At 40.5% G+C, this 24,483-nt stretch overlaps 1 protein-coding gene across 1 annotated transcript in view; it reads left to right on the top strand.

Annotated features, from left to right (window-relative positions):
* The window catches only part of tkfc (triokinase/FMN cyclase), an 83,020-nt gene that overhangs the window by 27,552 nt on the left and 30,985 nt on the right, over positions 1 to 24,483 (top strand). The window contains exons 5-9 of the mRNA XM_059651915.1: positions 4,645 to 4,723; positions 9,955 to 10,044; positions 12,666 to 12,700; positions 16,069 to 16,153; positions 22,680 to 22,769. Of these exons, the coding sequence (XP_059507898.1) occupies positions 4,645 to 4,723; positions 9,955 to 10,044; positions 12,666 to 12,700; positions 16,069 to 16,153; positions 22,680 to 22,769 (379 nt within the window). The remainder of the gene's footprint in view (positions 1 to 4,644; positions 4,724 to 9,954; positions 10,045 to 12,665; positions 12,701 to 16,068; positions 16,154 to 22,679; positions 22,770 to 24,483) is intronic.

Here is a 24,483-nt window from a genome sequence, read left to right as displayed (position 1 = left end):
AGCTTTTCTTCAGTCTCGGGCTATTATCCATAATCTCCTTGTTTACCTATCCCTTTCCCAGCTCTCTCCCTCTCCCTCTCTCTGGGCTACATCTCCACCACTCCACATCCCCCACCAACCTCATCTTCAGCATAAATACCACATTTTTCTGAGCTGCTAACAGTTCTGATGAAGAGTCACCAGAAATGTTGATTTAGCTTTCTCACCACAGACCTGCTGCGTTTTGCCAGCAATTTCAGTTTTTGCGTCCCAGTGGCCAAGCAGCTCAGAGGGAATATTGCTGGCAGCACTTCAACCACTTTGATTGCTACATCCACGACAGACTCCAATTAAATGTCTCCAATACCTTTGGTGGCTGTCACTCAGTGCTACACTAGACAGTAGGATTGTACTGGACCTTTGTGTCATACTGACCGGAAACTGATCTGAGTCAGTTGTGAACATAAAGTATTTCCCAGTCTGCAGAACATGTTCCACCATTCCTGGCCGCCATGGATTAAGCTATTCTTAATTTGGTTATTGGTGGACTCCAGAGGTTACAGAATTTGGCTGTGTAGTGCCCATAGCTTCGATAGTATAGTGACAATGGTAGTACAAAAATGACATACATGCTGCATGTGTCCTGAGAATATGTAGAGTAGACAGATCATGATCTTGGTCAGCACATGATGCCAATTTTCCACTTACACTGCCATTTTCAACCTTGCCATTGTAGCTCATCAACACACATAACTGAACTCCCACATTATTGATATTTGAGGATTAACAAATCTTTTTCAAGTTAATCGCTAATCAATTTTGATGGGGTCCAACAGACTTTTTAGAATGGGTGGATGTTATCAGCACTCTTCAAAGTTAACAGGGATTATGGGATGTAGTTCTAGTGAGGCTGCTTGCTTCCACTTAAGTTCTGTACTTACCATCCCTTATGGCTTCTAACAAAAATGGAGATAGAGCACAGGCAGAATACAAGTGGATGATCTGATCAGAGGAAAGAGGAAGAATGAGGGTGGTCATTCCAAGCAGGAGGCCATATCCACAAGGATGTTCAATGAATATTTCCCTCCCTGAACCTGAGGCAGAAAAAAAGTGTGCATTGTGACCAGTTAATGCAGGAAGCAATTTTTTTGATGTAAACCTCTGCATAAAATGTTTCTAGACCAGTGCAAATTTTACATGATACATTGGCTCAGGTAAACTTGAAGCTGCTCCATCTGCAATCCAGAGTCAAATTGTATTAGAATGTTTCTTATAAATGTCTCCAGTACAACAGGCAATGTATTAAGAGTCAAGGTGTCAACTTGGCATCCTCTCAGTATAAAGAAAGGGCTTGCAAAAATATATTTTCTGAAGTGGGCCATTATTAACGCTAGTAAATTTGATATTATAAAAATGTGAATCTGATCCATTGTTTGCTCTGTGATTAAAAAGTAACACAGTTCACTTAGCTTTGCTGAGAAATGTCAAAACATTGTGGACTGTAATTTCGAAATGTGTCAATGATTAAAATGGGTATCTTTTCTTTGAAGTTATTAATTAATCCTGTCACATTGCACAATCTGAAGTCTAAAAAACCTATACTGAGGGTGATTCCAACATGCTTTAGGAAACTATCTGAAAAGCATTCAATTCCTCATCCAGGTTACTCCGGCCAATTCACTTTCCAGTTTATACATAGATTAAAGTTACCATGATTATTAGAATTATATCAGCACAGAAGAAGGCCATTTGACCCACCATGTCCATGCCAGTCATCAAATATCTATCTATTCCAATACTATTTTCTACCACTCAGCCCCTAGCCATGTATGCTATGACACTTCAAGTGCATATTTAAATATTTCTTAAATGTTTTGAGGGTTCCTGTCTCTACCACCCTTTTAGGTAGGTAGTTCCAGATATCTAGCACACTCTGAGTGAAAAAAAATCCTCAAATCCCCTCGAATTATCCAGCACCTTACTTTAAACATTGACATCACTTTATCACCAGCACCCAATGTTTCTTCTTGCATAGTTTGCCCCAAATTATGGTTCCTATTAGGAGGCTTGCAGACCACTCCTACTAGTAACTTCTTTCCCCTACTATTCCTTTTCTCCATTTAAATTGACTGTACATTTTGATCTCCTGAACCAAATTTATCTCTGTATAGCACGTATGCCCATCTTGATTAATAGTGTTACCTTTCAACCTTCCTATTTTCGCAATCCTTGTCATTCTGAGGCGGTGACTCCATAATGGCTGTCAGATTCCTTCAATTTGTGCAATCAGTGTCTAATTTGCTATGAACGCTTTCAGGTACAGATTCTTTAGTTTTGCCTTTTTGTTACCTTTGTATCATCTTGCCTTGATTGTTGGTGTATTCCTAGGTTTTTTATTTCTCTGTTCCTTCCTGCTCTCCTCTGACCCTCATTTCCCTGTTACAATTTTGCTTTCTTATCTTGCCTCTGTGTTTTTGATGTACTACATCTTCCCCTCACTATTTGGTTTAAAATCTCCTCTATTTCCCTCGTCATGCAGTGCATAAAATCACTGGCTTCAGTACAATTCAAGGCATAAACTGTCCCAATATACAGCCCCCACTTTCCTCAATACTGGTGCCAATGCCCCACAAAGTGGAATCCATGTCTCCCACATCTGTTTTGAAGACACATAGTCATCTTCTATTTTAGGTACCTAATGCCAGTTTACACGAAGATCAGGTAATAACCCAGAAGTTCTAACCTTTGTGTTCTACTTTTTAGTTTGTCATTTTCTCTAAGCAGAACCTCTTTCCTAGTTCTGTCTAGGTATCTCCATAGGCCATAACCACTGGATCCTCCTCCTCCCACTGCAAGTTCGTTTCCAGCCCTGAGCAGATATTCTGAACCCTGACACCAGGCAGGCAAAATGTCAGCCAAAGACTCTTGCTGTTTGCTGCAGAGGATAGTATCACTCCATCCTCACTATATCATGCCCAGTACTACTACATACCTTGTTGCTCACCCACTTGAATGGCTTATTGTATCACAGCACACTAGGGGTTTGAACATCCATCCTGTATCCTGTAGTTCCCCCTGTCTTAAACAGTTGGGAACATATCAACAACTGGACGTACTCATAGGCTGGAATTCCTGTCCTCTGGGATCACCCACTTCCTTCATTCATAGTCCCATCCTTTTGCCTTGAGCCCTGAATAAATCCGAATACCCTTTCCGAAGTCTTGTGATGAACTCCTGAAATTCAAGTAACTTTCCTTCGCCCGGATCATGGATCATGGATCATGGTGTCTGTAGTTCATTCTCCAACTCATAAACTCTTAGACAAAGCTGCTTGAACTTTAAACATTTATTGCAGACTTGTTTAGCCTGTATCACAGTGCTCGTACATATTGCTGCTTGGACACATCACTTTGACTGCTGTCCTTCATAGATTTAATTTAAAATGTCCAATTAATTATGTTGTCTTTTATAATATTTACTTAATTTTGCCACCAACGTGTATAATGTGTTAAAATGTGAAAGGAGAATTGACCATAACTACTTAAAAGAGACGTACCAACCAACTATATCCTTTGTAGCAGAGAAAGAACTGATTCCAATCCATTCCAATGAATTTAGCTCTCTCTCTCATCGCCCATGTCTTCAAAATGACAGGCTGGTTTATGGATTTATAATTAAATGAGTGGAAAAACATTTGTTGCAGGCTTCACCTCATGACAGTAATGAAGTAAAATACTTATGAAAATATCAACTGGGGACAGGTAGGCCATTCAGCCCCATGGGACTGCTCTGCCATTTAACAAAATCATTGCTGATCAGATTGTGGTGTCAATTCCACACTTGAGAAGCCAGAAAAACATTCACTGTCTTGTTAGTTAAGAGTCCATGTACCCTTCCTGTAAATGACCCTGTTTTGATTGCTCTCCAGAAATGAGACTTCCAGTGACTAATGACCTTTAAAGAGGCAGACTTTTCAAGACCATGATTTTTAAAACATGTCCCTGAGTTCTAGTCCCACCCACAAGTGGAACCATCCTTTTGGTATCCTTTCTGTCAAGTCTCCTCAGAATATTATATGTCGCAAGAAGATGACCGGTAGTTATTCTAAACTCCAACGAACTAATTTGTCTTCTTGAACTTTCACCCTGAAAATTTGAATGTTTGTGTGGCCTACTTCATTCTGTTTTTCAGCATCACTTGTTTCCAATCTGCCTCAATTACAAGCCTTTTAAACCTGATCTTAAATGTTCCGTGAAAGTGACAACATTTCATCAAACTAGTTAGTGTGGTTTGACTAGATTAGACAACTCCACTGTCCCAGCTCATTGTGAATTTAAGTTAACACCTTTATAATTTCATACCCAAACTCCTTTGCATAAAAATAAGCTAATGTCCAGAAAAGATGCAATAACAGTTGACTGAATAAAGAACTAGATATAGCACTGTTGTACTCTGTAGTCAATAATACACTGATAGCTGTCTAAGATTACAAATGAAGAATAACCACTTGGGAGAGATATTTTGGTATGGAAAAAACTACTGGAGCAGGGAATCAAACATTATCAGAAAATGATAGAAAAATATTATAACAATTGTTTAAGCAATTATGCCCATTGATCAAAGTCTTTCCACTGTGTTTAATGTCTTAATCCTTGCTGTTGACAGATGGCCGGGGCCATGTCTGAAATGGGAATGCCGCTTAATGAAATTGTGGAGAAACTGAATGCCGCTTTATGTAAATTAGGTAAGTGGTAACCAGCCATACTGTGGAAACTAACCAAGGAAAATATTCTAACGAATTTGATTTTGATTTTATTGTTACATGTATTTTACGGTAAGAATTCAATAAAATACAGTGAAAAGCTTTTATTTGTTGCCACAAAACAGCACCATTTTGAATAATTTAAAAATAGGATAAAAAAATGCAGTTTGAAGAGAGTCCATCAGTTCTGAACCAGCTCATCACTGTCGACATGCACCTGCAATAACAATTACAGTCTACAAGAAATATTAAATTTTCAATTTAGATGAACTTTAATTTGTACTTGTACTTGACATCTATAGTCCTTACATTTCACTGTCACTTTAGATTTCAAAAGCAGGTAGCACTTCATTAAAAATAATAATATATTGAGTCAAATTAGTTTAGATGCAAGTTAGTGGAACACTGAGATATGTACTGACATTATTTGAAATTAGATTCTTAATAATGCAGCTGGTAACACTCTCTGATGTCTCCAGTTTTCTTTAAACAATAATCGCATAATATGTGGATTATATTGGAAGACATTTTTGTTTGGCAGTTGGAATTCAACTATATTAAGGAAATAATTAGACTGAACCATCTGTCATTCAGATTGACAGGATTTTGATGTTTTGTTGAGCTGAAATAAAGAATTTGCTGAAATTATCTTGCAAATCATTCCATTCCGCAAATGATAGTACTGAGATATCTTCAAAGCCAGGAGGATCAGTATAATCATCTAAGGCATGAAACATAAACTGACTTACCTGTCATCTGATTGGGGAAGGAATTCAGTTGATCATTCATCTAAACATTGTTGATTCTATAGCTCTAACTGCTCACAGTAAGGACGTCACTCATCTGAAGTAACATATATGGAGTTGTCAAACTACTCTTTTCTATAAGTTCACTGGCAGTCTTACTGCCACAGCATGTGCTAAATTGCATCTTGGATCTCATTACAGAACTGTCCACATATATGTTCTATGTGGTAGACAATCTCCTGTCTACTGTTTTGGAGCACTACTAGACCTTTCCATTCACAAACACTAGTTGCTGTCTCATGACTAAATCACAGCTGTGATGTGGAGATGCTGGTGTTGGACAATAGTGGACAAAATCTGAAGTCACACAACACCAGGTTATAGTCCAACAGGTTTATTTGAAGTCACGACTCCTGATGAAAGAACAGTGCTCTGAAAGCTTGAGAATTCAAATAAACCTGTTGGATTATAACTTGGTATTCTGACTTTAATCACAGCTCCTCCAGTTTCTTCCCAATATTCCAGAGATATTCTCCAGTAAAAAAGAAAGGAACTGTCTAATAATATATATTGAAATACAATAGATAATGCAGCAAAATTGAAATTTAGTCCATAAAAAACTTTAATTAATAGAAGCTGCATTAAACAGCTCAATTAGAGGACAAAATGTTTTGCGCATTGAGCGGTGAAATATATGTAACTTGTACAGCACCAGACAGAAGTGAATTTTTCCTTTAACTTGGTATGTGCAAAAATGTTCAAGAGTCAATAGTCAAACTTGGAGAATGTGCTGGAATTATTTAAAATGGAAAGAACTGCAGATGAGGTAAATCAGAAATGAAAGTAGTGATTGCTGGAAAAACTCAACATGTCTGGCAGCATCTGTGGAGAGAAATCAGATTTAACATTTTGAGTGGAGTGACTTTTCCTCAGACCCTTCTCCTCAAAGGCTTCTTCACAGTTGTACTGATTATTTGTTGCAATAGTGGTGTTGCTAGCACCAGTGTGAAATCAAGAAAATTAATTGGCCCAAGGACTGCCTAGTGCACAGACTTTCTCTGTGGAGAGAACAGGCATAGAACTATATAAACTATAATTTACATCTTTGAAGTGATACAAATGAGAATTATCCTGATATGAGTGAATTTAGTTATTCATCTGATATCATTTGATGGACAGATGTATCATTGCTCTTATACCAAGCAAAATAGGCCAGAAATGCCCCATGTTATATCCTCAGTCTGTACTAGATTAGCTGATCAAGGCAAAATGCTTATAATTGACCTCTATGCCCCTGATCTAGGCAACGGGTTGTTAGTCTTATCTCTATTTGGTGATCCCCACTGGAAGCTGCATTTGTATGGATAGCAAGTGTAACAGCAGGATTAGATATGATTGTGTATTATTGGATAGTGCCTATTCTCAGTTTAAGAATAAATCTGCTCACTGTAAAATTTTATTTTATGTTGTCCTCTTTATTGTAGAAAAGTAGCAAAAGTTCTTTCCAGAGCATCAGATAAAAATAGATTTATAAAGAAGAAAATATTAGTAAAGGTAACATAAAGCTTGATCCAAGTTGCATTTTGATTTTGAGAAGAGGGTGAGCAACTTAAGGTGAGAATTCCAGTGTCCTTTGAAAGCTTTGAAGAGCAGGTGTGCCTGCTGGAATGGATAGAGATAGAGGAAGCTGATGTGCTGAAAATTTTGTCAAACATTAAGAGTGACAAGTCGCCAGGCCCGGACCAGATTTGTCCTTGGCTGCTTTGGGAAGCGAGAAATGCAATTGCTTCGCCACTTGCGAGGATCTTTGCATCCTCGCTGTCCACTGGAGTCGTACCTGAGGACCGGAGAGAGGCAAATGTAATTCCTCTCTTCAAGAAAGGAAATAGGGAAATCCCTGGCAATTACAGACCAGTAAGTCTCACATCTGTCGTCTGCAAGGTGTTAGAAAGGATTCTGAGGGATAGGATTTATGACCATCTAGAAGAGCATGGCTTGATCAACTGCAGTCGACACAGCTTTGTGAGGGGCAGGTCATGCCTCACAAACCTTACCGAGTTCTTTGAGGATGTGACTAGAAAAGTTGATGAGGGTCGAGCTGTGGATGTGGTGTATATGGACCTCAGTAAGGCATTTGATAAGGTTCCCCATGGTAGGCTCATTCAGAAGGTCAGGAGGAATGGGATACAGGGGAACTTAGCTGTCTGGATACAGAATTGGCTGGCCAACAGAAGGCAGTGAGTGGTAGTAGAAGGAAAATATTCTGCCTGGAAGTCAGTAGTGAGTGGTGTTCCACAGGGATCTGTCCTTGGGCCTCTACTGTTTGTAATTTTTATTAATGACTTGGATGAGGGGATTGAAGGATGGGTCAGCAAGTTTGCAGACGACACAAAGGTTGGAGGTGTCGTTGACAGTATAGAGGGCTGTTGTAGGCTGCAGCGGGACATTGACAGGATGCAGAGATGGGCTGAGAAGTGGCAGATGGAGTTCAACCTGGATAAATGCAAGGTGATGGATTTTGGAAGGTCAAATTTGAAAGCTGAGTACAGGATTAAGAATAGGATTCTTGGCAGTGTGGAGGAACAGAGGGATCTTGGTGTGCAGATACATAGATCCCTTAAAATGGCCACCCAAGTGGACAGGGTTGTTAAGAAAGCATATGGTGTTTTGGCTTTCATTAACAGGGGGATTGAGTTTAAGAGTCGTGAGATCTTGTTGCAGCTCTATAAAACTTTGGTTAGACCGCACTTGGAATACTGCATCCAGTTCTGGTCACCCTATTATAGGAAAGATGTGGATGCTTTGGAGAGGGTTCAGAGGAGGTTTACCAGGATGCTGCCTGGACTGGAGGGCTTATCTTATGAAGAGAGGTTGACTGAGCTCGGACTTTTTGGAGTAAAGGAAGAGGAGAGGGGACCTAATTGAGGCATACAAGATAATGAGAGGCATAGATAGAGTTGATAGGCAGAGACTATTTCCCAGGGCAGAAATGGCTAACACGAGGGGTCATAGTTTTAAGCTGGTTGGAGGAAAGTATAGAGGGGATGTCAGAGGCGGGTTCTTTACACAGAGAGTTGTGAGAGCATGGAATGCGTTGCCAGCAGCAGTTGTGGAAGCAAGGTCATTGGGGTCATTTAAGAGACTGCTGGACATGCATATGGTCACAGAAATTTGAGAGTGCATACATGAGGATCAATGGTCGGCACAACATCGTGGGTCGAAGGGCCTGTTCTGTGCTATACTGTTCTATGTTCTACGTTCTATGTCAAGCCTACATGACTGAAGTAGTTCAGTGTTGTAACACAGGCCAAAATCAGAGGAATGGACTGTCAAGAGTTGAATTATAGAGCTGAAGGGGTCACAACATTATAAAGAGTTAAAATGTAGGATGAGATTTTTGAAAATAAGTACTTTCAAAACTGGAAGCAGAAACAGTGTTGGTGAGGATAGTGCTGTTTGGTTGACTAGGGCATGTGCTTGATAAGATATAGACAACAGAGATTCAAATGAACTGCTGTTTAAAGTGGATGAAAGCTTAGAGGCTGGCATTGGAGTATTGGAATACTTGAGGGTGGCATGGATAAGGATTTTTATGACACATGCTTTGAGCTCAGAAGAGGTGAGTGATGTTACAGAGTTGACACCAGCTGGTCTTTCTGTGGAGAGTACGTATAGTTTTGGAAGCACAAACCATTGATATCGTGAGCGGCCTGGTTTGACCGAAGGCAATAGATAGGGAAGGAAATGGAATTTTGAAGGTTGAGAGGTATGAGGCTTGTAATAGTTCTTTTCTTTTTTTAGTGTTTAGTTGAAAGAAGTTGTGACCCATCCATTACTAGATTTTACGTCAATAGTCAGACAGCCCAGAGGCATTGAAGGTGCCAAGAGAGCTGATGGTGCTGAAAAGCTGCATTGTATAAGCATAAATGTGAAAGCTTTCCATGTGTCTAGAACTGAGGTTGCTAAGAGACATCATGCCATTATGGAGGAAGAGGAAGGATGTAGGATGTCAAACATAGATTAGTGAGAGACTCCAGAGATTCTGGTAGAGGATGAGAAGCAAAACCATCATTGTTTAGACTCATGGTGTCTGGAGTATGGTTACCTAGGTTGCAGGCCTTTAGTACCTATAAATATATCATCCAGCAAGAGCATTTTCCAACATCTTCAGACAAGAAATAGACAAAGCTGGTGAAGAAGAAAAAGAAATATCATTATGGGCATTACCAACATCCTTGTGGCTTTGAATAATGTCTGTTACTGGCAGTTTTTGCTCCAGATTATGTTTTTACCCAAAATATAAAGGCAACACACATCACTACTTACAAGTCTGTAAGTTTTAGGACCTTGGACCTACGGTATTTTATTATTTTTTTAAATCATATCTGATCCCGTCAATGTAGTTCTAATGGAAGCAAAAATCATACATGCTCCTTTGCTTATTAGCTTTTTAATTTCCCTGCTCAGGTACAATGGGAATATGTCTGTCACCCTGCAGTGTACCTGGATCAGAGCCAACCTTCAATCTGGAAGCAGATGAACTGGAACTAGGACTGGGTAAGAAACTGTTCAGAACATGGAACGTACAGAGTGTAGCACTGCAGTATAACCAATTCCAAAGCAGTATTACACACTCACCTCAGCATTAATACAACAGAACATCCCTCTCACAGAAACAGGAAGAAATATAAGGAAAGTTATGGCATAGATGGAGGTCATTTGCTCATTTATTCATGGCACCTGGAAAAGAACAATCCAGTCTTCCCGAGTTCTTGATCTGTAGTTGTGTAGGTTATAAAAGCTGAAGTTTATATACAATTATTTTTTAAATACAATTTAAGTTTCTACCTCCAATATGCCTTCAGGCCATGAATTCTAATCCGTCACTGCGCTCGAAGTAGAAACATTATGCCTTAGCTTCCTCTTTAGTCATTAATATATGCTTCTTGGGTATTAACCTCTCTGTTAGTAGACATAGTTCCTCTCATCCATTGTATCTTATAATATTACATGGCCCAGTTAAATTTTCCCTTAATCTCATCATTTTTGAAGAAACCAACAACAGCCTATCGAAATTTTTCTTATAGCCAAAAGTCTGTATTTCTGGCAACATTGTAAATACCCTTTGTAACCTCTCCAGAATGATCACATTTTTCTGTAAAACAGTGACCAGGACTTTATGCCTTACTTTAGCTGAGGCCTAACTAGTATTGTAGAGCTGGAAGAACACAGCAGGCCAAGCAGCATTAGGGGAGCAGGGAAGTTGACGTTTCGGGTCTAGACTCTTCTTCAGAAAATGAAGCGTTTCTTTTCTGAAAAAGGGCCTAAACCCAAAATGTCAGCTTTCCTGCTCCTCTAATGCTGCTTGGCCTGCTGTGTTCATCCAGCGCTACACCTAGTTATCTCAGATTCCCCAGCATCGGCAGTGCCTGCTATCTCTGAATCACTTAGTATTTTACTAATATAACCTGACTTGTCCTCATAGTCTGGGCCTTGACCACTTACTGCCCTCTACTGCTACTCTTAGGAAACTGTGAACATGCACTTTAATACCCTGCTACTCTTGTATTTGACTTGGAACCCCTGGCCATTGATTACTTCCTTGCATTTTTTTTGTCTTTGTCGCTGCATTTTATATTTGCCCTTTTTACCTCACCTGATGAGTCAGCTGCTAGCTTTCTGCAGCCTAGCGCTTTCTTCCTCACTATTAACCGAAATAATCGATTTTGTATCATTTACAACCTTGCTAATCGTGTCTTTTAATTTGAATCTAAATCACCGAAATGTACCACAAACAACAAGGAGCCCAGCACTGAGCCCTAGGGAACCACGTTGGTGAAAACCTTTCCCATTTACCTTTACACTTTGGTTCTTGTCAGTGAGCAGACTTTGGATCCAACTTGCCACTTCCTGTTGCACCCATGAGTTTTTAGTTTTCTGCCCGGAATGCCCTGTGAGCTCTCTGTCAGATGTCTTGATATAATTCGTGTAGATCACATTGAAGGCACTAGCTTAATTGACTCTCCTCAAAGCTTCACCCAAGCTAGTCACAAATCTAATGACCTCTCTTTTAAAAATATTCAATGACTGTGGCTCCAGCGCTGCCTGTTGGGGTGAGTTCTCACAACCCTCATTGAGAAAGAATTTCTTTTCCTGCATCTCAAATTGAACATTTGCTGTAGTTCTAGTCTCCCACAAAAGGATGCATCATATCTAACACCATTATGGGCACAACATCCAGGGATAGGTCATAGATTTTCTAGATTTGCCTCCAAAAAGAACAAAAACAACAGCAAAATTTACCTCTGTGAGTTTGAGAGATGAAAATAACCTGAAGTCCTTGACCACAATCAATACAGTCACCTCTGCAGAAAAATAAGACCACGTTTATTAAGACCACTTTAGGAAAATATGAAAGATTGTTAAGCCGGTGGCAGCATCCCATTGAAGTAGGTGCAGTCTGTACAGAGAAAAGGAAACTGAATACTTATTTGCAGTTTGTGTAACCATATGAGAACTTCAAAGCTCACGTAGTCCCATTCTCTTGAAGGTGAGAAAACATGTTTCTTCCTTTGTCCAAACTTGGAAAGCTGAGAATCCCTTTTGCAGGGGACCTAGTTCCACAAGGTAGCACAGGAAAATAGATCATGGTGCACAAAAAGACTGGTAATCATCCATGGATAATTACAAATACTTTGAAAAATTTCAGTTTGTTGTTGCTTGTAAGAAGCAGTTATAATTGGATCATATATCTTCCGAGCTCAGCGGGCGATATAGAATAAATTTCCATACTGAGATTATAGATCAGTAAGTTAGCAAGATCCTCAACCTGACCTCAGCTAAGATGATTTTGGAGTCTTGCCTTTTGTCTCTATCACTGGAATAACTTGTAAAGAAGCAATCAAACAATGCTCGCACTTTAAGTCCAGTTGTAAACTGCCTTGAGGTGAGCAGTAAATGAAACAAGCAAGGGTTTGGCTGAGATGCACATCTGATCCTTGAATAGAACAGTTGCTACTCTAGGCATATGTTGAATGATCATTTCAGCAAGGTGCCAGAACATGGTTGCTTGCCATAGAATTCTGACCAAACAAGTATTTCTGTTTTCAGAGGAAATAAGCATTTAAAAACACAGCGCTAGCAATTATATTATTTTAAGCCCATTGCTATTTGTTTAGGTATCCATGGAGAAGCTGGTATCGAGCGAATAAAGGTGAGAGACCATTTAACAGTGAAATAAAGGAGATTTACATCGTGAAACTATTAGTGATATATTGTGCAATAATTTCCTTAATTTCAGTAGAGAACATACTATAAACTGTAGTACTTGGTTAGTTATTACATAACATAATGTGCTGAGCAGAAAACTGAACCTGGGCTACAAGGGAGATCTAAGTGATAATTTTGATCTTGATTGCCTCAGTATTCCATTTCCTTTTCCTCCTTGCTTAGTTGGACTACTCAGCAAAAGCTGGGAAAAGCTTTTCAAAATTAGCCTACTTGTACTGAAATACTTAAATTAGTTTGTGGTCTTGTGAATATTCTGTTTGTCAAGCGCCAATCTTATCTCTCAAGTTGATGGTGTGTAGGTTCAAGTACTTGTCCACAACCTAATGTCAAAATTGAGGCTGACACTTCAGCACATAATGAAAACTACTGAACTATCAGAGATGTCATTTTTTGGATGGAATAATGAATCAAGACCTACTAAGTCAGTATATAACATCCCATTGCACTATTTGGAAACACGTTAGGGGATTTATTCTCAGTGTTCTGGGTAACATTTATCCTTCAAACCAACATCACTAAAATAATCAAATCAGCTATGTTTATGACATTGCTATTTATGGGACTTTATGCATGAATTGACCATTCTATTTTTCCTCCTAAAACGTGACTAGATTTTGATAGTACTTAATTCAATGTAAAGGTATCAAACTGACACTATTAAATAAAGTATATTAATTCAAGTTTCTTCTGAACAGAAGGACACCATTACAGCTAATACCAAAAAATGCCTGTATTCAATAAAGGAGGGAGGCAGAAAGCTGGAAAACAAAGCCCAGTTAGCTTAGCATCTGTCATCGGAATGTTTATAGAATATTACAGATTAAGAAAGTTTTAGCAACATATGGAGAAAATCTTGGCTTGGTCAGACAGAACTAATATACTTTGTGAAAAGGAAATTATATTAACTAATCTATGAAAGATCTTTGACAAAGTAAAATTTCTAGTGGATAGAGTGGAATCAGTGGATGTGATATACTACAGATTTCCAAAAGATGTCTCCTAGGGTGTTACATCAAAAGTTGCTGCACAAGAGCACATGGTGTAGGGGCCTAGATGTTAGCATGGATAAATGATTGGTTAGCGAACAGGAAGCTGGGATAAATGCATCACCTTCAGGTAGCCAAGCTGTCACTAGTAGAGTACTACAGGAATCATTGCTGGACCTCAGCTATTTACAATCTGTAAAAATGGTGTAGATGAAGAGAGCAACTGTAAGATAGCTAAATTTGCTGATGACACCAAGGTAGATAGAAAATTACGTTTTTAAGAGGAGGTAAGAGACTTTGCAAATGGAAATGTGGCCATGTTAATTGAGTGGGCATCAATTTAGCAGGAGTGTAACATAATTTGAACTTATTTATTTTGGCAGAAAGAATAGGAAAGCAGCATACTATTTAAATTAAGAAAGATTGCAGGAGTAAATGAGAAAGAGGGATCAAGAGGCCTTGGTACATGAATCATATGGAATTAATATGCGGATAAAGCAAGTGTTTAAGTAGAAATGGAATGTTGTTGTTTCTTTTAAGGGGAATGGACTATAAGAGTATTGAAGTCTTATTACAGCTATACAGAACATTGTGCAGGAGCACTGTGAACAGCTTGGTCTCTTTATTTAAAAATAGTTTTAAATGCTTTAAAAGAAGTTCAGAGAAGGAAGGTTCAATTGACTCACTTCTGGCGTGACAGTTGTACGGGTTTGACCTATATTTCTTGGAGTTTAGAAGAATGAGAGATGATCTTATTGAAACATATAAGATCTGGAGGGGACTGGATAAGTGAATACTAGGAGCAAAACCAGAAATTGCTGGAAAAGCCCAGCAGGTCTGGCAGCATCTGTGGAGAGAAATCAGAGTTAACATTTCGGGTTGAGTGACCTTTCCTTATAAGTGAGAAAGAGTCATTCAACCCAAAACATTAACTCTAGAGAATTGAGGAAGGGTCTTTCAACCCAAAATGTTTTCTCTGATTTCTCTCCACAGATGCTGCCAGACCTGCTGGGATTTTTCAGCAATTTCTGTTTTTGTTTCTGATTTACAACATCCACAGTTTTTTTCGGTAAATACTAGGAAGATGCTTTCTCTTGAGAGTGAAAGACTAAAACTATGGGATAAAGTTTAAGAGTAAGAGGGCTCACTTTTAATGCAAAGTTGGGGTTTGTTTGTGTATGGAATTCCAGAGAGGGTAGTAGGTCCTTACAGTTACTTAAGGCTGAGTTAGATAAAATTTTGATTTACGAGGGAATCGTGGGTTATTGAGTACAGAAAGGCAAGTGGAGATGGGTCCATTGTGTGGTTAAGTAGACTTGAATGGCCAATTAGCTGAATTGTATTCCTTTGTTTCTATGATAACTATTTTGGCACTGTGTCTACGTAACGTTATTTGCAGGAACTCAACGTACATCCTAATAACAATTATCCATGTTTTTCTGTCACCAATTTTGCTTTGATTACAACTTCCATGCTTTTGGATGGGCTGTCTCATCTCAAGATTTAGATGAGTTGCAGTTTATATCAGTTGAATGTTGGAGGTGTAAAATAACCTATGCTGCTCTTGTCTGTGTCTGTGCCTTTGTCACTTCTGGATTTGAGAAATTCCTTGCTATTCACAAAGCCTCCACACTCCACAAACTGCAGCAATGGTCAACATCAGCTGCCTGTGCGTATCCTATCCTGTACTAAATCCTATAAATCAAACCCTTTCTTACTAACCTAAATTGAAAATCCAAGTTATTGCCATTTGTTTTTCAATTTTATCCAATAATACTTCTAATAAAATCCAATTTTATATGTACAACTTCTTTCAGTTTTACATTTCCATCTGTACTCTTTGACCCTCTGATTCTGACCTTAATGCATCCTTTTTGTTACACCCTATCATCGATGGGTAGACCTTCGGCTGCCTTAACCCTATTGCATCACTAAATTACCCTCTCCATTTCTCCTTGATTATCCCAGAACTTAATTATTTTCACTACAGTCTAGGCCACCATTCCTCCATAGTTTAGTGCCTGTTTTCCTGTCAATTTTCATTTCAGATGTAGGAAAGAATTATCATAGAGTAGAATCATCATAATATAAATATTATTTAGAGTTGGCATTTGTTGTGGGACAAAGAACCCTATGTTACTAATGTGGCCTCTTAAAATGGCAGTTAAATTGAAATACGCAATACTACGTGAGTACCTGGAATGGTACTTTGTCACTGTAGTGATAGCTAATGATATCTCATTCAAACTGTTTAATTGTATAGCTGAAGGTTCGCCATCTTTCGGATTTTATTTTCTTCCTCCAGATGATGTCAGCTGATGAAATCGTGCAAAAAATGATTGATCACATGACAGATCCCTCTAATGAATCTCATTTGAATTTAGAAGCTGGTGAGTACAAAGTTGGATGTAGGTAGCGTCTACTGCTCTAGTAGTTCCATGTACTGGAGGAGTTACTCCATATTATGCCCAGAAACTGTATTCTGCATTAAATTAACAATGATCCCTCTTAATTTTTTTTGCCTATTCATTTTGTGGGATGTGGGCATTGCTAGCTGGCCAGTATTTATTGTGCACTCCTAGTTGCCATTGAGAAGGTGGTGATTAGCAACCTTCTTGAACTGCTGCAGTCCTCCTGCTGTGGGTTAATGCACAATGCCATTAGGGAGGGAATTCCAAGATTTTGACCCAGCAAAAGTGAAGGAACAGTGATATATTTCCATGGCAGGATGGTAAGTGGCTTGGAGGGAAACTTGGAAGTGGTGGTGTTCCCATTTCTCTGCTGTCCGTGTCCTTGTAGATGGAAGTGATTGTGGGTTTGGAAAGTGCTGTATGAGAATCTTTTGTGAATTTGTGCAGTGCATCTTGTATATAGCACACACTGCTGCTACTGAGTGTCGGTGGTGGAGGGAGTAAATGCTTGTGCATGTACTGCCAATCAAGCAGCCTGCTTTGTCCCGGATGGTGTCAAGCTTCTTGAGTGTCTTTGGGGCTGGACTCATCCAGGCAAGTGGGTAGTATTCCATCACGCTCCTGACTTCAGCCATGTAGGTGTTGGACAGGCTTTGAGGAGTCAGGAGGTGAATTACTCACCTCAGTATTCCATGCTTCTGGCCTACTCATGTAGCCACTGTGTTAATGTGGTGAGTCCAGTTGAGTTTCTGGTCAGTGATAACTCCCAGGATGTTGATAGTGGGGCGTTTAGTGTTGGTAATACCATTGAATATCAAGGAGCTGTGGTTAGATTGTCCCTTGGATGTGAGTTTGCTCGCTGAGCTGGAAGGTTAGTTTTAAGAAATTTCGTCACCATTCTAGGTAACATCATCAGTGAGCCTCCGACGAAGCGCTGGTGTTATGTCCCGCTTTCTGTTTATCTGGTTAGGTTTCCCAGCGCTTCGTCGGAGGCTCACTGATGATGTTACCTAGAATGGTGACGAAATGTCTGAAAACTAACCTTCCAGCTCAGCGAGCAAACTCACATCCAGAACCTCAACCTGAGCTACAAATCCTCTCAAAACTCGCTAGATTGTCCCTTATTGGTGGTGGTCATAGCCTGACATTTGTGTGTGTGAATGTCACTCGCCACTTGTCAGCTCAGTCCTGGATATTGTCCAGATCTTGTTGCAGTTGAACAAGTACTGCTTCAGTATCTGAGGAAACACGAATGGTGCTGAACCTTGTGCAGTCATTGGCTAACTTCCCCAGTTTTGACCTTATGATGAGGGAACATCATTGATAAAGCCGCTGAAGATGGTTTGGCTGAGAACACTACCTTGAGGACCTCCTGCAGAGATATCCTGAAGCTGAGATGATTGACCTCCAATAACCACGACCATCTTCCTATGTGTCAGGTTTGACTCCAGCTACTGGAGAGTTTTCCCCCGGTACTCATTGATTCCAGTTTTGCTAGGGCTCCTTGACGCCACACTTGGTTGAATGCAGCCTTGATATCAAGGGCTGTCACTCTCGCTTCACCTCTGGAATTCAGTTGTTTTGTCCATGTTTGAATCAAGTTTGTAATGAGGCCAGGAGCTGAGTGGCCCTGGTGGAACCCAAACTGGACGTCACCGAGCAGAGCACTGCTCAGTGATTCCCCACACCAGTAAATATACCGTTTTGGATACTGCTGGGGGGCATGACCTACCAGAGGAAAGCCATAGTAGTCAGTTCTCTGGCACTGAGCCTGACACTGTGGCAAAGAAGGGAAGGGGGCAAAATAGAAAAGTACTCGTGGTAGGGGACTCGATAGTTAGGGGAATCGACAGGAGATTTTGTGGTCAGGATCGGGATTCCCGGAAGGTATGTTGCCTCCCTGGTGCCAGGGTCCGGGACGTCTCCGATCGGGTGTATAAGGTTCTAAAAGGGGAAGGCGAACAGCCAGAAATTGTGTTGCATATTGGCACTAATGATATAGCCAGAAATAGGATTGAGGATATAAAAAGTGATTTCAGGGAGTTAGGATGGAAGCTGCAAAGCAGGACAAACAGAGTAGTGTTCTCTAGTTTACTACCGGTGCCACGAGATAGCGAGGCGCGGAACAGGGAGCGGGCGCAGCTTAACACGTGGCTACGCAGCTGGTGTAGGAGGGAGGGCTTCAGATATGTAGATAATTGGGATGCCTTCTGGGGAAGGTGGGACCTGTACAAGAAGGACGGGTTGCATCTGAACTGGAAGGGGACCAATGTCCTGGGTGGAAGGTTTGCTCGAGTAGTTCGAGAGGGTTTAAACTAGTATGGCAGGGGGGTGGGAACCTGAGCTGTATACCGGAGGTGAGAGTTGATGCAGGTGAGGCAGTAGCAAGAGGTAGACCAGCTAGTGGAAAGGATTTTCCTGGGAAGGAACCAAGGGATCAGTTAAAGTGTGTTTGCTTTAACGCAAGGAGTATCAGGAATAAAAGTGATGAACTTAGAGCATGGATCAGTACCTGGTGCTATGATGTTGTGGCCATAACAGAGACATGGGTTTCTCATGGGCAGGAATGGTTGCTGGATGTTCCAGGGTTTAGAACATTTAAAAAGAATAGGGAGGGGGGAAAAAGAGGAGGGGGTGTAGCACTACTAATCAGAGAGGGTATCACAGCTACAGAAGCTTCCATTGTCGATGAAGATCTGCCTACTGAGTCAGTATGGGTGGAAATTAGGAACAGCAAGGGAGTAGTCACCTCGTTAGGGGTTTACTACAGGCCCCCCAATAGCAGCAGGGAGATTGAAGAAAGCATAGGTCGACAGATTTTGGAAAAGTGTGGACGTAGTAGGGTTGTTGTTATGGGTGACTTTAACTTTCCTAATATTGATTGGATCCTCCTTCGAGCAGAAGATTTGAATGGAGCTGTTTTTATAAGGTGTGTTTAGGAGGGTTTCCTAACGCAGTACGTTGACAGGCCGACGAGGGGAGAGGCCATTCTAGACTTGGTGCTCGGAAACGAGCCGGGACAGGTATCAGATCTTGTGGTGGGAGAGCATTTTGGTGATAGTGACCATAACTGCCTCACATTCTACATAGCTATGGAGAAGGAGAGGATTAGGCAAAATGGGAGGATATTTAATTGGGGAAGAGGAAACTATGACGCGATTAGACATGAGTTAGGAAGCATGGACTGGGAGCAATTGCTCCATGGTAAGGGCACTATAGACATGTGGAGACTGTTTAAGGAACAGTTGTTGCGAGTGATGAGTAAATATGTCCCTCTGAGACAGGCAAGAAGGGGTAAGATAAAGGAACCTTGGATGACGAGAACGGTGGAGCTTCTTGTGAAAAGGAAGAAGGTAGCTTACATAAGGTGGAGGAAGCTAGGGTCAAGTTCAGCTAGAGAGGATTACACGCAGGCAAAGAAGGAGCTCAAAAATGGTCTGAGGAGAGCCAGGAGGGGGCACGAGAAAGGCTTGGCAGAACGAATTAGGGAAAACACAAAGTCATTTTACACTTATGTGAGGAATAAGAGAACGGTCAAAGAAAGAGTAGGGCCGATTAGGGATAGCATAGGGAACTTGTGTGTGGAGTCTGAGGAGGTCGGGGAAGCCCTAAATGAGTTTTTTGCTTCTGTCTTTACGAAAGAAACGAACTTTGTAGTGAATCAAACCTTTGAAAAGCAGGTGTGCATGCTGGAATGGATAGAGATAGAGGAAGCTGATGTGCTGAAAATTTTGTCAAACATTAAGATTGTCAAGGCGCCAGGCCCGGACCAGATTTGTCCTCGGCTGCTTTGGGAAGTGAGAAATGCAATTGCTTCACCACTTGCGAGGATCTTTGCATTCTCGCTGTCCACTGGAGTCGTACCTGAGGACTGGAGAGAGGCAAATGTAATTCCTGTCTTCAAGAAAGGAAATAGGGAAATCCCCGGCAATTACAGACCAGTAAGTCTCACGTCTGTCGTCTGCAACGTGTTAAAAAGGATTCTGAGGGATAGGATTTATGACCATCTGGAAGAGCATGGCTTGATCAAATGTAGTCAACACGGCTTTGTGAGGGCCAGGTCATGCCTCACAAACCTTATCGAGTTCTTTGAGGATGTGACTAGAAAAGTTGATGAGGGTCAAGCTGTGGATGTGGTGTGTATGGACTTCAATAAGGCATTTGATAAGGTTCCCCATGGTAGGCTCATTCAGAAGGTCAGGAGGAATGGGATACAGGGGAACTTAGCTGTCTGGTTACAGAATTGGCTGGCCAACAGAAGGCAGTGAGTGGTAGTAGAAGGAAAATATTCTGCCTGGAAGTCAGTAGTGAGTGGTGTTCCACAGGGCTCTGTCCTTGGGCCTCTACTGTTTGTAATTTTTATTAATGACTTGGATGAGGGGATTGAAGGATGGGTCAGCAAGTTTGCAGACGACACAAAGGTTGGAGGTGTCGTTGACAGTATAGAGGGCTGTTGTAGGCTGCAGCGGGACATTGACAGGATGCAGAGATGGGCTGAGAAGTGGCAGATGGAGTTCAACCTGGATAAATGTGAGGTGATGGATTTTGGAAGGTCAAATTTGAAAGCTGAGTACAGGATTAAGGATAGGATTCTTGGCAGTGTTGAGGAACAGAGGGATCTTGGTGTGCAGATACATAGATCCCTTAAAATGGCCACCCAAGTGGACAGGGTTGTTGAGAAAGCATGTGGTGTTTTGGCTTTCATTAACAGGGGGATTGAGTTTAAGAGTCGTGAGATCTTGTTGCAGCTCTATAAAACTTTGGTTAGACCGCACTTGGAATACGGCATCCAGTTCTGGTCACCCTATTATAGGAAAGATGTGGATGCTTTGGAGAGGGTTCAGAGGAGGTTTACCAGGATGCTGCCTGGACTGGAGGGCTTATCTTATGAAGAGAGGTTGACTGAGCTCGGACTTTTTGGAGTAAAGGAAGAGGAGAGGGGACCTAATTGAGGCATACAAGATAATGAGAGGCATAGATAGAGTTGATAGGCAGAGACTATTTCCCAGGGCAGAAATGGCTAACACGAGGGGTCATAGTTTTAAGCTGGTTGGAGGAAAGTATAGAGGGGATGTCAGAGGCGGGTTCTTTACACAGAGAGTTGTGAGAGCATGGAATGCGTTGCCAGCAGCAGTTGTGGAAGCAAGGTCATTGGGGTCATTTAAGAGACTGCTGGACATGCATATGGTCACAGAAATTTGAGGGTGCATACATGAGGATCAATGGTCGGCACAACATCGTGGGCCGAAGGGCCTGTTCTGTGCTGTACTGTTCTATGTTCTATGTTCCATGTTCTATCTATTAGCATATGTGGGTTCATGAGAGTTGTGTATGCATCTGAAAGAATATAGTACTCTGATAAAAAATACCTGAAAACACTTACCTATGTCTCAGCTGGCCTGTCAGCCTCTTTGTTGATCCTTAAAATGACTGAGCATTGGTTCAGTTATCATTGCACAACAGCTGAAGCTGATTCTTACACTGTGGCTCAGGGTCAGCACTGCAGCCTCACAGCACCACGGACCTGGGTTCGATTCCAGCCTCAGGCAGCTGTCTGTGTGGAGTTTGCACATTCTCCCCGTGTCAATGTGGGTTTCCTCTGGATGCTCTGATTTCCTCCTACAGTCCAAAGACGTGCATGCTAGGTGGATTGGCCATGCTAAGTTGCCTGTAGTGTTCAGGGGTGTGTTGGTTATAGGGGGTGTGATCCAAAGGGCGGTGTGGACTTGTTGGGCCAAGGGCCTCTTTCCGCACTGTAGGGAATCTAATCTAATCTAATATGACATTTATTCCCCGGAATTCACCAGCTAGTTATTTTAAAATGTAACATCTGGTAGTAAAGGAAAAGATGAAGTACATAAGCTCATTACACTTGCCAGTCTGAGGGATGGGTTGTGAAAAATATAGATCTCTTTATGACAAAGGAACTGGGACACTCCATTGAGTGCACAAGTATTTTCTTATAGGAGCTGATATACACTAGATTGGTTTCATTCTAAATATTATTTTCATAATCACATTATTTTGACGTTGAATGTTTGAAGGGCAAAATTCCACCTGACGATTGAAGCAAATTATGATATTGTTTCACTGATGTACTTGCTATTGCGATTATGTTTTGTGGAATGATTTTTTAAAAAATAACTTTCCTTGCATTCATTGTTGAATGCTGGGGAAGCAAGTTTACTAATTGTCCAGAACACAGATCTCTTCTGAAGCATTTAAGATGCACTGAAGCTGAACTTAGACGGAATACTGGGATATAGCGTCATCAATGGATTCAGTATTTAATGATTGAATGTGAGGTTAGCAACAACACAGAGTTAATATCTCAGTTCTGAAGTGAGGTTGCAGTCTCAGTCATTTTGTGGGATATAATGCTTTAAAGTTGGTGTCTCTGATTGGATCAATTAGAAGATTCTTATTGTGTTTCCCTACTCATCTTTCAGCTGGAGAAATTGGTTACTAATTTTATTTACTGCGTTTGATTTTATTGTGTCTCTAGGGGATCATATTGTGTTGATTGTGAACAACCTTGGAGGGCTATCCTGCCTGGAACTGAGTATTGTGGCCAGATCTGCAGTTAAATATCTGGGTAAGTTTAAAAGTATTTTTGTCCTCAACTCTTGACAAAGATGACAGCATATGGAGTCAGGTGACATATAACACTATTATTAGCAAAGTGGCTACAAAAAGCGAGGAAAAGCGTCGGGCTAAAGGTAGTTAATTATGAAAGATGAAAAGTGGTATTCCAACACTGTGATACGTGCTAGTGTCAATGATGCTCAACTATTTATATAAAGAATTTGGACTTTTGAAATATTATGACATACCAAATTGGGAGCTATTAATCTAAGAATTGCTGATGATGGATCCACTTTGAAAGATATTCAAATTTTGACAACATTATACTTTGTTTGCAGTTACTGTCATTAGATGGCTGTGTTTTGTACTGTTAAAGCAGATGCAATCTTGGCACTTATTAGTTTATAGGTAAATAGCTGAGCTTCTACACATAAGCTTACATTGTGGCTGTTTTGCTGGAGGGATGTAGACCACAGCTGAACTATTGGGTCCTAAATCTCCACAGGATAAAATGTATCACCAGCCTGAAGCCTTAATTGGATTTGACAGCTTTGCCTAATATCATTTTCAGGGGACGTCAAAACTGAAATTTAATATATATGCAACAACTTGCATTTCCAAGATGCTTTTAATGTTGTACAATATGCCAAAATGTTATGTATGAGAAAAAGAGAGAGGTTTTCAGATAACACTAATTTAGGGGCAGAATGAATTATGTAAATTGAAGAAAGATGTTGCAAAGTGACACAAGTAGCCTCGATGAGTGGGCAGTAATGTGAATGGAGCTTGATATCAGCTTTAAAGTCATTCAATTTGTTTGGAAGAAAGATCAAATAGAATATTTTCCAAATAATCTGAACAAGGAGCTATGAAAAAGCAAATGGATTTAGGTGGCAGTGCGCATAAATCACTCAAAGCTAGCCCACAGTGATAAACATAGTCAAAAAAACCAATGGAATTATGTTCATTATGTTGAGGGTTGCCATTCAGAAATAAGTAAACAGTTTTTCATTTGTAGAGTACTTTTGCCACATCCCAGCTGGAGTACTGTGTTCAGGTTTAGGAACGATATCTTAGGAAATATGCAATAACAATTTGTATTCAACGATAATAAAATGTCCGAATCTCTCCATAGGATGGTCTGAAAGAAAATTTCAAATCAAGGCAAGTAAAAGAGTTATTCGAGCAGACAGGGCAACCTTAGTTGAAGAGATGTGTTTTAAAGAGTATTGTAAAGGGTAAATGATATAAAGAGAGACAAAGTGGTATAGGGATGAAATTTCAGAACTTAAGACTGTGAAGGTAAAGCTGTCAGTACTTGAGTTATTCAGATTAAGTATACTCAAAAGGCAAGAATTGGAGAAGCACAGATTTCTTGGAAAGCTGTAGGGCTTGACAAAATTACATGCGATGAGAAGGAAGAATGAGACTGAATTTCACATTGGGCAACAAGACATCACTTCCTAAATTGTACTATAACATATGAACCAACCTGCAAATATTGTGTGGAGCTGGATGAACGCAGCAGGCCAAGCAGCATCTTAGGAGCACAAGAGCTGACATTTTGGGCCTAGACTCTTCATCATTTTTCTGATGAAGGGTCTGTGCCCAAAATGTCAGCTTTTGTACTCCGAAGATGCTGCTTGGCCTGCGGTGTTCATCCGGCTCCACACTTTGTTATCTCGGATTCTCCAGCATCTGCAGTTCCCATTATCTCTGCAAAT

This window comes from Stegostoma tigrinum, chromosome 17 (genome assembly GCF_030684315.1).
Source record: "Stegostoma tigrinum isolate sSteTig4 chromosome 17, sSteTig4.hap1, whole genome shotgun sequence".
Lineage (NCBI taxonomy): Eukaryota > Metazoa > Chordata > Chondrichthyes > Orectolobiformes > Stegostomatidae > Stegostoma > Stegostoma tigrinum.
Note: the sequence above shows the minus strand (reverse complement) of the source record. Positions and strands in the feature narration are given on the sequence as shown.